This window comes from Limulus polyphemus, unplaced genomic scaffold (assembly GCF_000517525.1).
Source record: "Limulus polyphemus unplaced genomic scaffold, Limulus_polyphemus-2.1.2 Scaffold378, whole genome shotgun sequence".
NCBI classification, from domain to species: Eukaryota; Metazoa; Arthropoda; class Merostomata; order Xiphosura; family Limulidae; genus Limulus; species Limulus polyphemus.
In genome coordinates this window covers 308,338-326,912 of record NW_013665988.1, presented here as the reverse complement: position 1 = coordinate 326,912, position 18,575 = coordinate 308,338, and the positions used below count along the sequence as shown (strand labels likewise).

Here is an 18,575-nt window from a genome sequence, read left to right as displayed (position 1 = left end):
TTAACAATAAGAAAGTTTCTAAAACAAAAATTATAAACAGTATTAAATGTGCAATAAAAGCAATTTAAAAACAAAACATGCATACTGTCTCCATTCTATATATATATATACACTTCTGAGATTAAAAGCATTTGACTTTTGTTTACTCTGGACAAGAAATCTTAACTGTGTTTTTACCCAGACTGACATTGTAAAAAATTATCATTTTATTGTGAAATGCTGCTAACACATGCTAACTTTTCGATATAAAGATGACACTCAACTCTCACATATCAAGAACCACCCAAAAATATATGTGACAATGTTTCCTGTGAACTTTTAAGTTACTTACATCTCAAGTTATATAGTAAATTATAAACATATTTTATAAATAAAAAATATTGCAACAAATAATCTATATATCCTGTATATAAAAAAATGTGACTTAGAGCAGTAATAATAAAACTCTCTGAATCCAAGTTTCTTAATTAAGATAATCTCTATCTTGTATAATTATCTCACTACAGTCACAATACAAATGTTTTTTTGGGAGTGGCAAACCATCCTGTGAAGCTAGAAATTTACCTAAAGTGAAATCTAAAACCAGATAGAATTCAAATCCATTGAACCTGCATACAGTTCATAAACAAGTACACATTGTCCATCCAACCTACACCTTCTACACACAATGGGCTAAATGGCCATGTCAGAGATTCCTGGTTACCAAAGTTGCGAGTTTGAATCCTGCCCAGTTTTAAGTTTTCACTTTATTAGAAAACATTCTAAGATATTTACTAGGTTTTATAAGTCAATTTTAACTCAACATATAGTAACCTAAATTAATTTAGGTGTGTGAATAATATTATGGCATTGTGCCTAATATATTATTCTGTATTATACAGTGGACCAACTGTTTAAGGATTACATTACAGATTTATTTTCATTACAACAAAGGTAAAATTGAAAATATAATCTGTGACATAGAGACCTAATGCATTCTTTGATTTGCTGCACCCTCTGATGTGGACTGCAGTTTCACTTATTCAAGGTTCATCAGTACATCTTGGGTTAGCAAATCAAAGAAATATAGTTAGGCCTCTTATAATGGTAATGTGTATCTAATATTTATGGGGGTTATATGTCCTTTTTAACTCACCATATAGTAACCTAAATAAATTTAAGTGTCCCCCACCCCCTGCATACCAGAAAATTTATTGATAAACATTTTAGTATATACAGTTGGCAAAAAGGTCACACTAACTTCACAAGAAAATAATCAGACGTGAATCTTTACATCTTTATGGCAAACGTTCAAGTTGCTGAACTATTCACCAATTTTTATTGTAAAATTGGAGAAATAAAACAAACTAAACTAAAATATTTGATCTTATATCTGTTTTGCCTCATGCTGTTAAGCTCCACTGGTCTTAAATAAACTTTTCTAATCATGAATCTTAGGAAACAAGAAGAAAAAAATCTTGTTGAAAAGCAATTGTTCATTATTGATACATGAAGATCAAATTTTCTATCTCATAACCTTTGTTCTGCGTAGCTCTGAAGATTTTGGTATCTATTCCAGAATTATTCATACACATCAACAATCAGCCAAGTTATAAAATCTTTTCAACATAACATACATGACTAAATTTATTATCACAACATAAAAAGTTTTACTTGTAAAAATCACAAGAAACTAAATTGCCATTAATTCCTTGTATATGAAAATAAGTAAAGTCATCTATATAAATTATTAAACAAAATATAATAGTATTAAACTTTTAAAGTAACTTCTTGTTCTTCTTTAATCATGGTCCAATGATCTTATAACAACTGGGGGAAAAGCTGTTCAACAGGTAAATTTAATTTAATCAACAAACAGCCTTTGAAAGCTTTAAAATTTACCTTAGCCTCTACACAGCACAACAAACTAAGATTAAATAACAACATAAATTTATATATAGCTTAACATAGAACGTACACTTTATTTTCTAAGTCGTCAGTAGTTCTTAACTCTTCGGTTGTGACCCAAAAATGGGTCACCAAGGCTCTCCAGTGACTGTGCCAGGGGGTCTATTTGAAGTCATGGGTCACTGAGCTAGCCTTGCAGCCAGAATTTGGGTTGCAGCCAAATAAGGTTAAGAACCACTGCTCTAAGACCTAGAAAGAGAACAACCCATTAAACCCAGTTTATAAAGATTTTAATCCTTAAAGCTCACTCCAACTTAACACACACTGGGGTCCAAGTTCAATAATAGTAAGTGCAAACCTTGAAACCCAACATATGCAAGTTTTTAAAGCTCAAGTAGTAAACCATTCTTAAATCCCAAGAGAAATTAAGCTAACAACATCAACTTGGCCAACACATAGTACAACCTTTAAAGTAGTGTAAATTAATTATGTAACAACTCATAAAACCAACTTGGTCTATCATTGAAATAATTAGATCCTTAAAGTTAAATTAAGCTTAGAAAAAAAAGAAGCTCAATTTAGCTTATACAATTGAATCACTGAAACCTGAATAAGCAATTCAATGTAGCTTAAACAGATGATTCATCTTGTGATGAATGTAGTGGGAGATTCACAGGGTCACCATTTTGAGCTTGTGTATTGTTATTTTTAACATCTTTCCTGGTCCAGAACCTGGTGAATCTGACCAGAGGACCTTCTTTACTTGTGGAAGTGGTTATCTCCTGAACATGAGCATGGTCATCACACAGATCTATTTCTTCAAAACTTGGTGTCTCCTGCATTTCATTGGAATGATGCAGCTCTGGTGGCTGTTTTATCGCCTCTACTTCTAAAGGCATGCCAAAAAGAAATGGGGGGTGGGGATGATGATGAAAGTGGGGGTGGCTAGCACACTGGGTAGCACAAGGAGAGAATAACTCAAAGTGGAACAAGTGACCACGTCGCTTTCTTGAGAAGACAGCATAGGAAATCCATCCTAAGCAGACAAAGATAAAGGACAAAATCACTAAAATTCCAAAAGTCTCTATCCAAGGGACTGCAATAACCAAAAGAAATTTCAAAAGATCCATGGTCATATTGGTGCTATATTGTACCCCATTGATGACCCCCAGCTCTGTCTCTTCTACCAGTTCCTGGAAAATTTGGTTCACAGTCAGGTCAGCAATCCACAAGCCTATCATAAAATAGATTATGAAGTCCATGAAACACTCTCAAGGCAAATTTTCACAAAAAAAAATGGAAATAATACCATACATTTAAAATCAGCAGTCCACAAACCTTTGACAAAGAATCATCAAATTCATGGTTTTAAAATCATATTAAGATAATTCACTGTACACAGTGAACCATCAAGTCAATAATTTACAAATAAAACAAATCATTAAAAATAGAATCAGAATCAGTTGAAAGAGTTCACATCAAATAGTAAAAAAATGTTCTCTGAGAAGTACAAGTTTTTAGCAACATACACAATATACACCTTAACAGTGAACATTTGTATACAAGTTGATGTGAACTCTCTCGACTGATTCTTCTATCTTTAAAACTACTTTTTCTCAAGTGCAACATAACTGAAAGAACGTACCCTGATGAGTTGCCTAGAATCTATATTGCAACATCAGTGTCTAATGTTTAAGCATCAGGTTGAAAAGCTAGTTAAATTATAATAACATTCTTTATAATTAGTCCTAATGGAAGAAAAATGAGAAAAACTTTTATTTTTATTCCACTACATTAGCTAAGAAATATATCACATTGACGAACCTGTTCTTCCTCTTGCAAAGACAGGAAATTGACAAAATAACTTAATCATTAAACACTGAAAAGCAATAAAATGCAAACTGCAATACAGATGAAATAGTCAGAAAAATATGGTAACTTAACCAAAACAAATAAATTTGAGGAAGAATGTTTTACTTTTTCATCAGAATCCATTTAACAGCTTACATGTCAATCAACACTTAAAAAAGTACATCATGACAAATTCAATAGATCATTTGTAAAATAACTATTATTTACAGAAAAATTCCAAAATCCAAATTTGCCATCTTAAACTACATTGCAGTATTCCATGGGACTTGCAAAGTGTTGCATAAAAATCACTGAAATTGCTAACACAGTATGAAAAATGGTCTAAATTATTTGTTTGAATTAAACTGTTACAATCTTTCATGGATGTCTATTGGTTTTTCCTACTGAAAATTTCATTACAATAAGTTTAGTTTTGTGTGAAGAATGTTTACAGCAAGTTTTAATCATATCTTACACTATGTGTAGTATTTGAATAACAAACATTAATACTTACCAAATCTTGCACTTATAATTCCAGTAAGAAAGAGTGCAACAGCTGTATATTCCTGATGGCTGGAGCTCTCTAGCTTTACACCAGCAGTTGCAATGAATGAAGAATTTTCAGGTTGACCAGTAGTTGTTTCCCAGATGGCCACAGAACTCATTTCTCCAGAACTGTTGAAAACAATCAGCTGTGTATGAGTAAGGTTTAACTTCTCATGTAGGTCACTGACTCTCTCTTTAGGATGTCCAGTGAAGAATGGATCAAATGGACTACCTGGTGCCCATACTGATGCTACACAAAATATCAGACAAGTCACTTCTAGAAAATATCCAAACAGCCCTGTCCTCTCCAGGCCAATCCTGTTGCGAAGTTGAGGATAGCATAATGTTCCAAGTACACCCACAAGCCCAGTCAAACCACTCATTCCTCCCATCATTCCTTCTGACACCCCCTGTGTATAAACATACCCTGAAAATCAAAAAGAAAAAAATCTACACTGATTCTTTAAATGTGTTCCACCACTAATGTTTAATACTACACTTCTCTCACATATCATAATTCTTTATTACAATGACTTAAACAAAAACATTACTCAAGGAAAAATATTTTTAAACAAGCTGATGGTTCTTATTAAGGACACTCCTAACACAGTATAATTCAAAGTCTGGCAATGTCAAAAGTATGTGTCATAAATCATGGTTGTTTCTTAATTCAATTTACTTCACTCAAATTTCTATGGGCTATTAACAAAACAACATAGCATTTGATTATCTTTCAGAAATTTTCATCTGCATAACAACTTATTCCACTTACAAATATGTATCTTTGGTACATAACTGATTATTCTTCAATCTGCAACTCTTTCGTGTGGAACATTTTATATCAAATATACTAAATATCTCCTCAGTAGGTATCTCAAATTGAAAATTTCACCTTTTTTTTATTCACATGGATAACTAAGCTTAAGTGACTATATTTACTCTTGACTTATAGTATGTGACAGCCAAAAATGAAATATTTTAATTGTGAAAAAAAAAAGATAAATGTTGAGATTTCATGTACAAAAAAAGCTTATATACTAATTTTTTATTATGAAAAACTTTACTTACATAATTCACAAAAAATACACGTACAGAAAAAATGTATATATTCTGTAACATCACTTTGACCTTTGGATAGCACCTGACTACAAGATATGTTTCTTATATTTATATCTTATTATTATTACCAAAAGCAATTACATTCTATTTACAGAGAAGTCATTAAATCTTCTAAAAGGGAATATCTATTATTTTAATAATTATTTGCCTGTAACAGCTCATTTACAGTAAATTTAACTGATTAAAAACATACAAAAACACATAAAACACTAGAAGGGCACTCAGTAGAGTGCATGCCTCTACCATGTAACATTAATCATATTTGGCTCTCAAAAAATATGAGACTATGTTCATATGTTCATCTTTACCAACAGACACAGAAAAGGAGTAATAATATTCTACATATTTCCACCAAGTTTCACCAAAATCCAATAATTTTTGACTGAGTTACAGAGCCAAAATAGTGTGAAAAATCAGTCCCCATGTTAACAGATAGGATTTTTGATGTGACCTTGACCTTTGACCCTCCAAAAGCTAATCACTTCTAAGATGGGTCATAGTCCAAATATATACCAACTTTTGTCCAAATCCATTCAGACATTTTCAAGAAATTCTGCTCACAAACACACAAACATATACACACACAAACAAACACACACACACACAAGGCTGAAAATATAACCTCCATCACTTTCAGTGGCTGAGCTAATGAGAGTTCCTTCACATATAAGATACAGGAATAACTTACAAAACCATCAAAAGAAAAGAAAAAGAAATCAAAACATTTACAGTAACTTAATAAATGCTTTTTGTGAGTGGTGAATATTTATGATCAAGATAGTTTGTGAATAAACAATAGAGGATATTAATAACATACAACACAACAATAAACTATATGTTCACAATGTCACACTGTGTTTGTCTTAGGTGTTTCACTTTTAATTAATGAAGTCCCTGTGAAGTCTGAAAAAAAATATATTTGATAAAAAATATATACACATTAAAAATGCTTCCATCTAAAGATTTAGTGATATCAAATATTAAGTTTCAAAGGTTACTTGTCTAGAACCAAGCACTACGACAAACTATTAGCCACCTTTACCTTAAAGATATAATGTTTTCACAACTCTGGCATGTTAAGTAAAGAAGCGTTCTGCATAAAGCAAATGTTGATATATACATTTGACATACTACACTCTCTCCCCAAAAATCAAATTTTCCTGAAGGTGCCCAACAAGCAGCAACAAAACATCCTCTGGAGTAGACAGCTATCTGAAGACACTAACTATTAGGATGATTTTTTGATGCATTATTCAAACATATTTTAAAATATATAGATACACAACTACTGAATTAATATCACAAGTGGGATACCTGAGGGCTCAGTGGGACCTTTTTTTTTCTTTTTTGCTTGATTTACATCAATAACATATATAAAGAAATGGTACATAAATTGCTCTTATACTTGCTAATGATATTAAGCCCTTGGATGTTGCTGGCTATGAGCATGCTGCTGCTTCACAAAAAGAGTAAGACAAATAAACAGTAGAAGGCTTTTAGTTATAATAAATGCAAGGCAATGCATGTAGGATATCATCAATTTGAACTATAAGTACATTTGATGGGAATAACCTTAATAGTATTATGGAAGAAAAAGATTATGGTGCTCTGTTTGATCAGTCTGTTAAGCCATCTAAACAGTGTGCTGTTGCTAGTGGTAGGGAAGTAGGAGTTGGAGTTATACTTACAGAAATATTAAATACAAGTCTAAACAGGTTATAATTTTATTGTATAGATCATTACTTAAGCCTCAGTTGGAGTATTTTGTTCATTCTTAGGCTCTTTACCTAAATAAGGTCATTGAATTATTGGAAAAGTTTCAAAGGAGAGCTACTAGAATGATACCTGGGATGGAAAGGTTGTCGTTCAAGGCCAGGTTAAGATCTTTCAAATTGTCTTTCCCTTGAAAAAAAATAATAAATAGGATCTAATTGAGGTGTTCAAGATTATTAAGGGAATTGATAATACTGATGTATCATCTTTGTCCATTTATTGGTGAGAATGGTAAGTCAACAGGAAACAAATATAAATTTTTGCCAGATAGGAGTCATCTTCACCTTAGACAGCTTTACTTTGTTAACAAGGTGGTTGGCTTTTGGAATGGTTTGTTTCAGATGTGGTAGATGCAGTAATTTTATGAGAAGATTCGATAATTTTTTAAATTGTTCTTTTTTTGTTTAAATGGATGAGACAGCTCAAAAAACCAACAGACCCACTTATTTTCCTTAAATGTTATAGAATGTTAGAGATACACACGCATAGATATGATCATTGAAAATACTCTTTCAAAGTTCACTGTATCTTAATCAAAAATGTAATGAATAAAATAACAGTCTGATAATTATAGTGGTTATCTAGTATAATCTTAATTATCATTCAGGTTAATACCTGGTTTTGATATAAAACTAACACTTTACTGTACATGTACTTACCAACAGTAATGCTATCAAATCCCAAGACTGTCATATACAGTAGGGCCAATCCAATTCCTGCAGGAAACACTTCTTGTTGGAAATATGTTTGCCACCCATGGAAATACCTAATACAAGAGGGGCAACGTCTCCTAGAGGTGGATTTCATAACTGTTGGTTCATCAGCTTCGGAATCCATGTCTACCAGAACAGGAATTAATATCTAAAATATGTCTTCACCAATATTGTATAAAATTCTTGAAGTACAACATGATGTTAGTGGATTTTCCATAATATTCCATGCCAATGAGTTCAAACAGTTTTATAAGAGTATAACCTTTCATCAGCAACTTTGTGAAATGAAAGGCAAGTAAACAAAAAAACTGTTAGATATGGTGTAAAACTATATTCAAAGTAACATTTCTTTAAAATGGTAATCAATAGGCTCATGAAATGGAAACATTTGGATTAAACTAATTATCTTTAGCCATCTTTTCTAAGAAGTACATAACAGACTAACAGTGATAATGTGTAAGCCAAAATATCCACTGAATATTTTCGTGGTACATAAAATTATATAATGAATCAATATTATACAGGGATGCAAATAAACGTTAAAGCTCTGGAGAAATTTTCTTCCGATCAATTGCTTTTATCATAGTTTACATCATCTATACATTTAAATATATTTTATTGTACTTTTGTCAATATTTAGACCATATATTAAAATGACCTAGCAATATTAGTATATTAGTACAGAAACACAGTAAAAAGCTACAATACATCACAAAATGTCACTAGCAACTTTACCAGTTAATATGTTAAAAAACCAGAAAAAAACTGTATGCAGTACTGATAAAATCACAGTACACTTGAGCCTAGTTGGTCAAGTATTTTCACACCCTAAGGTTATACTTCTACTACTGTTTTAAATGTAGATTTTATTACAAGTTACAGCCTTTATAGAAAGGAAAATTATTTTTTAGATCAGGTTCAATATTCCAATCAATGGTTCAATCATTCTCAAGTACACAACTTTTAACAGTAAAGAAGGTTTTAGTATTTAAATCAACAATCTAACAGCATACATGTATTTAAATTTTAGAATTGTTTTAAATGTAGTTTTTATTCCAAATTTAAATGAATTTGCTGTTCTAAATTGAACAAGAAAGAAAAGCTTTACCTAAACAATTTCCATAGAAAATTAATTAAAGACTGTTGAGACCTCATGTACAGAGGCTCAAAATGCATATAATAGTGGTTCTTGTAGTTCATGTGTATCTTACATTTTAATCTCATCTTCAAGTCTTCCATGTCTATCTGAATAAATGTTTTTAAAGTTACAGCTAGATTAGTTCTTCATTCAATCTCATTTATGAATATTAAAAATTCTGTTATAAACAATAAGAAACTAGTCTGGTAGCTTACAACATACCTTTTTTCTCCTGACGCTTGTTCCTTTTTAAAGCTAACTGTGGACATCCTTGGTAAATCAGCCAAAGTAACCAGTATTCCACAGCAACAGATAGAATGTTCCACAGGGCCAGGAAGATTGCTGCTGTCACCATGGAAATGGTCATCACCTGACCCACAACTAAAGGAGCCAACAGCTTTGACACTAGGTCTATACGTCTTGTAGCTGCATTTATTTCTAAACAAAATACCATACATTGATATATATGCAGTATATGTATACTGTATTCATTAGAAACATGTTTTACACAAAATATTTCTCAAGTAACAAGTATGGTAGCAAACAAAAAAGCCTAGAAAGTACATATGTTTATTGATACTTATCGTATGTCACATATCTTACTAACATATTTAGATTATACAAGTCCTGTACTGCTAAACTTAGAAACTAAGACAGTATTTTCTAGTCTAAGTTCAAGCTCAGATAGAGCTCATTGATACAAACGACACCCTGCTAAGGAGTACAGAATGGTACATGTTGGTTTAAGTTGTTATTCCATAACATACGGACACCAAGGGACTGTGTGGTTCTTCACGACTGTTCTTACAGAAAGGAAATGTTAACCCACCCTTTATTTTTCAGGAAATCAGTTCCACTCATAAACACTTGTACAGTGCCAACCACCACTACTTTCAATGGCAACTCATTCAATAAGCCTGTCAGAAAACTACAAATATCTTTACTGTATCCTATAGTCTATATTATCCACTTCTTAAACTTGTGTCCTCTTGTCTTATTACCTTTAAAATAGAAAACAAAGAAATCAGAGTCTTATATTCTATTGATCTCCTAGAAAAGCTTGTAAACTTCAGTAAGATAACCTCATACCCTGCTTTCCTCAAGAGTATGGGATCTTAATTAGGATAAACTGTCCATCTATGAAATCATCCTAGTAGCCCTCCTCTGAACCCTTCCCAATCAGTGCACCGGTCTATATACCCCATTAATTTCACACCATTTCTGAACATGTAAATATCACATGACTACTCTTCGCCAATACTACTGCACCAACTATATTAGTGCAGCTAGCTCCCTCTGCTATTTCCACTCAATCTTCGCTTTCAAGAATTGGCAGACTCCAAAAGAAGAACACCAGCAGTGGGGAAGAAGGGTGAAGAGAGAAAGGAAGTGGGACAAAGCTCGATGAACTGCTAAAGGCTTGTGAATGGAAATATGGAGAAAAGAATCCCTGATCGACCAGAAACCGGAAATCTCCCAGGAGTTAAGGTAAGAACTACAACCCTCTAAAGATGAGTCAGTGAATAGATGTAAATTCAGACAAGGTGGAGTAAGCGGCACCCACACTATGGTCTGGTCTCTGTCTAACCACCCAGCCAGGTCAGCTCTGATTGGTGAAGGAAGGGTAAAAGGGTGGTTCAAGGGTGGTTCAAGGGATCCAAGAAGAAGTTCCACTGATATAGGAGTGTCCACCACAGTGAATGCATATGAGCCTGACCCATGAGTATGAGAGCTTCCAAGGAAGCCCACATCCCCAAAGAGATAGAACATCTCAAGCAGTAAGAAATGTGAGGTGAGGGACTTGTGAACTACTTGCTCCAAACCCTAAGATGAAGAGAAGGCTGGGCCCAACTAAGGTTGGAATGAAGTAACCCCCTGAATGAATGGGGTATTGAGTGGGGGTAAGAATGGACTTCCCCACTGTCATCAGGAATCCCACCCCTGCTGCTTCTTTTAGAAGCAGATGAGTGTGGTCTCTGAGATGTGAAAAGGAAGAAGCAAGCAGAAGCCAGTTATCCATAGAAAGAAGAGTACAAAGACTCATAGAGAGAAGATGTCGAGCAAGAGATTATAATCCCCCCCCTCAACAAAACAATTAAAGAATGTAGGTTAGTCCAAACGGTAGAGCCCCAAACTGGAAAACTCGATTTAGAGCAATAAATAACTATCAGCTATTTGACCACTGTGGGGAAGAACAGTGAATTCTAGATTACGAGGAAAAAATGAGGTTTCTGGAATCATGAACGTAGAAAAAGGAGCCAAAGCAAAACTTAGCCCTGCAAACAGGAAAGAAATGAATGCATTAGCAATGGAACCAAGCAAAACAAAAATTTAAGTCCTACACTGACAAAAATTACAATGATAAGGCACATTATGAACAATGATGAAAAAAAAATTATTCAGGTAGAACAAAGTACTTACAAATATCATATGGACAAACCATCTAAATTTACCTAGTCCACAAAGTATGTAATAATAACAAATGTAGAAAGTGAATAATATCACCTAAAAAACACATTAATAATATAAATCACACTTACAATTCATCTATAGTAACCTACATAACAAAAGACACATAATTAAGTCCTACACTTATGAAAATTAGGACGATAAGGCACATAGTTAACAATGACAAAAACAATTAATCAGATAGAACAATGAATTACATATTACCAATAGTAATGATATGTAACTTACAAACTACTGAAACATGCCTAGTTAAAGTATTTATTAATAAGGAACTAACCCACGAAACTTGCCAAGTCTATAAAGTACAAAACAATTAAATTTTCCTAAAAAAAGAAAAAGTAATAATCAATATATAGCTTACAATTCATCTAATGTAACTCAGATGACAAAAGACACATAAATATCTGACTTATCAAAGACCGAACACTGATGACGTGAAATACTTAACTCTCCTGTGTGTAATTAAGGACAAAGCCACACAAAGGGCATCTGAACTGCGTCTACCATGGGTATATCAACCAGGTGTGAAGTGTACAGGTTCCTTGGGAGAACTAGAAGCAATACAAAGAAAGGAGGAGAAGAATAATTCTCCACCAACATGAATGATGTTGTGGCAAGGTAACTGGTGGAAGGTGAAAACTCCTAAAGAGGTGTAGAGTGAGACAGACCAAAATAAGAAGGTTCCTGAAAACAAAATAGTCCAAATTGTCTTCCCATTGATTGTATTCTTCCTTGGAAAGATTGTCACATTGAAAAGAAGAAGAAATCATTGGCCAAACATATAAATCTATCTCCCTGTGAATTAAGGCTTGTACCTCCTCTGCAGATAAAGTTGAACCCAAATCCTGGGAAGATGTACCAGTAACATTTTTGACTACAACGGGAATTTCCGTAGTTGAAACATTGATCTCAAATTCATATTAAGATCACTTATAATTTGGTAACAAGAAATAAATGCAAACACAGTAAAAAAAATTGAAATGACAAAGAAGCACATTCATAAATGGTAGCCACATGAAAAAAAAACACATGTCTAAACAATACAGTGCCAATCGAGAAAGCAAAGATTTAGCAATAATAGCAAAGTGAGCTAGCTGAACCAATATAGGTGGCACAATACTATTGGTGGAGAGTAGTCACATGATATGTACATGTTCATATATGGTGCAAAATGTATGAGGTACATAGACTGGTGCATTGATTGTGAAATTGTTTTAGGAATGCTCAGAAGAAGATTGAGATAGCTTTGTGTGTGAGGATGTAAGACTGTATCAGAATAAATGGAAGAGATTTTATTTTTTTACACCTTTTCCAAAGTTTTAAGAAACAATGTTTCCAAATATATTTAGAATGAATGACTAAAATCTGAATTTATCAGGTAAAAAAATTGTAACTTGGTAAGAGAGTGAAAAACTGGATTGATCCCAAAGAAGTCAAATACATAATTTTACTTTACTTTTATTTTTCTGTTTGCAACACAAACACATTCTTCATTGCATTATATGTTTACCTTCTTCTAATCTCAACTGTCTCTCAACAAACCTCTAAACTTTGGAATAAAGATAATGTTACTCTACACATTTTATTCTTGGGTTTCCAATTAATTTGTCCACTATGGACTAAGAATTAGATGTATAAACAATAGCATTTCAAATCTATTTTCAGTCTCCCACAGGTCATCACCCAGTCCTTTGTTTTTTCAATACCAGAACCTGTCAGCTCTGTAGGATAATGAGCCTACTGTTTATCTAAAACACTATATATAAAGTTTTAGCACCACATAAATATACATATGCAGAACTAAAACTTCAAAGTTAGAGTTTAGAACACACCCAGAGCTAGTAAACTACTGTAACACAATTTAATTAATATTTGTGATACAAAATACATTAGACTACAGATCTTTTAGTTTAATTTTTTGCTCATCTCTTATATCTGACGGTATTTTTTATATACCTTTCCACCTCAATTGTTTTTCATTTTGTGTTATTGCAGGTACTACTAATCTCTTACCTGCAAGGTTATCCTTTCTCCCAGCTGCTATTACAACAGGCCAATCTTTTTCAATACAGATAGCTGTGGCCATGCTAGACAATCTTGTAATAACAGCAAGCACAACTACAATCATTTGACAGATGACCTCAAACCATCTCTTCAATGCTTGCACTTGATTTTCCTCAAAGATCAAGACCAGGCATAAAATAGTAGCACATATAACAACAACACCATTTTGAATAATCAGTGACATCCTAGCAGCTGTAAAACCAATGAATATAATTACCATACAGCCCAAAAAGTAATCAAGAGCAAAGAAAGTATAGCCTGTATTACAACTCAATGAAAATGTAATGATACAATATCAAAGAATACCATTCACTCGTATACAAAAATACATATAAATCAAGGAATGCCTTTGATTTAGTAAACAATGATACTAGAAATTTATTTAGTCATTCATAAATGTATATACAGTCAACAAAATAAATACAGAGCTAAATGTATTTTATATATTTTTATAATGCAATTCTTCCTAATGTTGAGAAGTTGACTGAACAGCCAGGTAATTTCATTCTCAGGTTTTTTTTCTACAACTGAATATAATTTCTTCATTGTCAGATTTCTTTCTTATTTGTCCCACAGAAACAAGAATTAATCCAACATTCTGCAATTTAATCATGATTTGTGTTGTAATATAAGTTACCAAATATGAATTTTTTTTAGCCTTGTGATTAAATATGCTTAGAAATAAAACTGTAATTAAACATGGGTGTAAAAGTATAAGAAACTATGCCAAGAAATTAGTACTAATCGAGTATTTAGTCACATTAAGAAAAATCTTAAAAATATAATTTTGAACATCATTATTTCAGTAATTAAAGGACATTATGCTTCATAAATATGCAAGTATTTGTATTTGAAAAAAATGCTTTAAAACATTGTATCTTTGGGTTTTTAGTCAGATAAATTTGTTTTATCTAACAATAATGTTAAAAATAAAACTCCATTGATGTTTTCGTCTTTCTTTTTTTTCCCTGAGTAGCAAAACATTTTAGCTTGTACTAAACATGATATACATATAAATGTTTGTAGCTGCAACTCAACTGAAATGTGCTGATACATTAAAGCCTTCCTTATTTTGGTTCTAACATATAACCAGTCTTTTTTAAGAATTTGGTAGCAACCTCAAAGATTGAGCACTGACTTCCATAGAGCATGGAATAAATTTTTAACCTCTCTAGTATAAAAGTACACATATGTTTAGGAAACTTTATACAATCAAAGACAGCTGATATAAATGTATAGCTATCTCATTACTGAGAAATGCATGCAGACTGTAGTGGTAAAATCTTTAAAAATAAAATGAAAAATACTTAAATTTGATAGGAGAGAGGGGGTCAAATATATTTCCAGAATATTTATTTTTTGTTTTTAATGATGAAAAATATATTACTTAACATGCAGTTAAACAATGGAGAAGTGTGATATTGACCTGACATTGAGCTCTTATTATTCTGGTTAAAGAACAACAAAATCATAAGTTCATACACGTCCAAAAAATCCTACATTTTGGACTTCTTTTTCCCACTCATTATCTCAAACAGACTGACACTTCACTTTCCTCCAAGACTTAAACAGTCCCATATTATAAAAATAATTTCAGCCCTCTTGCAAAAAAATTCCTCTTCTTAACCAATATCAGCTTTTTTTGTTTTTTGATACAGAGTCAAGTTAAAAATATAATTAAATCATTTTTATATGATAAAGTTGTTTTAGTAAAGAACAATATTCAATAACGTATAAGTATTAAAATATACACTGTAGTAAGTGCTCAATTTAGTTTAATACAGAATAAAAGTAAATTAATTTTTCTTGAACTATACTATTGAGATTCCTTTAAAAATGAAAGGTAGATTCTAAAAGCAAATGTATCAAATACAAGTTCTTGTGCTGTGTAGTAGATGGAATTTAATGAACAATCGATGGAAAATAAGAAATTGAAAATGTAAAATTAATTAATTAAAAATTCACTAAATTATTGAGCAATCAGCTTATTTTTAGAAATAATACATGTTCGAAATATGTTTGACTTCTTTGGATTGACGTAGTAAATTGTTTTAGTGTAGAGACTACTTGTACAATTCCTTGTTTACAACTTGAGTGAGAAGGGTGAAAAGCAATCTTGAAAAGCAACAAGGCATGTTTATTCTCTAAAATTTTCTAGTTTTGTTTGTCTATTTAAAAGTCATTATAATTACAAAAGCACTTCTTGGCTCATTCTTTTCTTTCTGGTGTTTCAGTCTATACATACAACTTAAAGTAATGTGAGAAGTCTTTCTCTGCACTCTTTTCAACATTTGAATATTTTCATAGAATAAGAAAAAAACAATGTTAAGTACAATATTCTAAGTGAGACCTAACAAAAGCCTTATAAAAAGTAATAAATATTACTTCTTTTCCTCTTAAATAAGTTTTTAAAAACCTCAAATAATTATAACACCAATCTACAGTAACATAATTTTAAAACACAGGATCAGCATTAGAGTGGCAAATAATATACCTGAATCAGCATATATGATTATAATACTGTACAGAAACATTTTATGATTTACATACAATTTTGATTCCTTACATTTGAAAGTAAAATCAATGAGATACCTAAAAGGGACAGTTTCAAGTTGCTCCTTTTAAATAAAACTAAGCATTGTTGTTTTCAGTTTGAACTTTCAGATACTGTTGCTTACTGTATTAAGAACTTTTCACTAATACATGTTTCTTAAATGTCATGAATAATGAATAGAACTTCTAGTTCAATGGTTTTCACTAGTTAATAACATGTGTTCTCAATACAATCACATACTTCAGTAAGGATGCACATTATGCTAATATAATAATAGGTAGGCAAATAACGATTTATAAGAACAGGGAAGAATTTTATTGATGGTGGAACATACTACATGTTTTGACAGAACATTGGACTAACTTTTTTAGGTATGGTCTGTGCTAAGCAACACAAGGTTTGTATATAGTTACAAAGACAAAATGCACAGGGATTAAATGTGAAGGAAATGGTGTCAGCAAATGACAGGATATAGGTAGAGGTCAAGTGTATGAATGGTGAATAGACCTTGCCAAATACAGCTGATGTTGCAAGGGCCATTATCATGGTTTAGTGAGAGATCATTTACAACATCAGTATTATTTGGCAAGGTCTGTTCACCATTAATACACTTGACAAAATATAAACCTTGTTTACTTAGCACTGATTATACCCGAAGAAGATGGACCAATGTTTTGTCAAAACATGTAGTATGCTTCACCATCACCAAAATTCTTCCATTATGTTTATAAATCATTGTTTGCCTACTTATTATTACAATCATATAATTCCCCATTTATATTGTAACTTATGGAAACATCTACTTGCAGTACAAAAAAGTCTTCTGTAAGGTTTAGATTTTTCTCAATGCAGAATAGAATAAATCAAGTAGAGGTAGCACCAATAAATACAACTTTGAATGAGTTTATAAGAATTAATTATTTTTTTACCTTTCCTTGACATTTTATAAAGAGCTGAATCAAAAGCCTTTATTAAAGTTCAACCTAAACACCTGTCCTTTAAAACAGCTATCAAAATAACTCTGCAAGTTCATTTATGTTATCCAACATATCTCAGAAGAAGTTAATTTAAAAAATGTTGTCAATTCATATGACACTGAACACTTTATCAAACACACAAATACTATATGTAATGTACGAGTATGTGTTCCCTACTTGTTTTAAATCCATGTTATGGAAAAATGTCAGTATCTTTTGGACCACACTTAGAAAACTTTTTTCATCATTTGTGGAGCCTAAACATCATTAGGAAATTTTGTCAGTATAAAGAGACTTTAGTCAGACACCTGGTGTAAATTGTAGATAATGTTAGACAAGTTTAATAGTACTTTGGGGAGATCTATAACTTATTGTATTCTAGTCTCATATCAGGAGCCAATGAGCTATGACTGAGCTTATGCAGGGCATTTAGATTTAATGTTAAATGATTTACCATAGTTACATGAATCTTAGCTAATTGTTTACTGGAGTTTTATTTCAATATATTTCATTTAATATTTGTTTCAATGAGTTATCTTAGAAAGCTGAGCTAAATTTACACAGCTAAGTATAGACCAGACTATGTAAGAAGCTTAATTTATTGGAAATATACACCTTAAGTAGCATACACATAGGCAGGGGTGTGTGGATTACACACACACACACCCAATCTACACCCATATATGTATAAAACATACTTAAAAGGTGTAAAAAAAGCCTCAGATACCACCAAGTTCCACCATTTTCATTGAAAATTACAAAACTTTTGTGAGGGGACAGTATGACTTCCCATTCATTTCCTTTTTCCTTCAAAAGTAGCACCACCTTTATAGATTTCTACCTCTACAATTTATTACATGTACATTTAAATGTTTTAACATACTAATCCTTAGCTTTGGAATCGTTTTTATGAAAGACTAAGATAATTAGCAAAACCTTTCAGTTTGACGAATTTTCAAAATTAACTATATTTACAAGTGAGAACAAATATGAAAGTAAACACTTTTCTCTCTAAAATACAATATTATTGTGGTAATTTCAATTTTATTTTTTATCATTTACTCAGATGGATTTGAACATGAGACATTTTGCATGCCAGGTGAGTGCTCTACCAACTGAGCTAAAGGGTTAAACCACTCCTGCTTACTAGTAAGACTTCTTTTTTTTTACCAACTCAAATTACCAGATTTTTCCCTTCTCCCAAATAAGGCATGCCCTCAGAGTCATGGGATAAATAGTAGTTGGACAGCAATTTATCTTGTAACAATTTCAATTTTTTATTTCCTCAATCTGAATTTTGAAACTGAGACCTCTCATACACCAAATGAGTGTTCTATCAACTAAGATACATGGTTAACCCACTAACAATTGCTAGTTAGGCACTTTTAACAACCAATTCAAACTTCTACATTCTTCAATTATCAAAAACAAGGCCTCATGTTGGGCTGCAGTTTTTCTTGTGATATTCTTAATTTAATTTTTTT

At 31.9% G+C, this 18,575-nt stretch overlaps 1 protein-coding gene across 1 annotated transcript in view; it reads right to left on the bottom strand.

Annotated features, from left to right (window-relative positions):
* Positions 1–952: 952 nt before the first annotated feature.
* The window catches only part of LOC106457823 (solute carrier family 40 member 1-like), a 24,047-nt gene continuing 6,424 nt past the window's right edge, over positions 953–18,575 (bottom strand). Inside the window, exons 4-8 of the mRNA XM_013917274.2 lie at positions 13,510–13,752; positions 9,250–9,465; positions 7,836–8,015; positions 4,253–4,711; positions 953–3,121 (exon numbers count right to left, since the gene is read on the bottom strand). Coding sequence (XP_013772728.2) covers positions 2,517–3,121; positions 4,253–4,711; positions 7,836–8,015; positions 9,250–9,465; positions 13,510–13,752 — 1,703 coding nt within the window. The 3' untranslated portion in view covers positions 953–2,516. The remainder of the gene's footprint in view (positions 3,122–4,252; positions 4,712–7,835; positions 8,016–9,249; positions 9,466–13,509; positions 13,753–18,575) is intronic.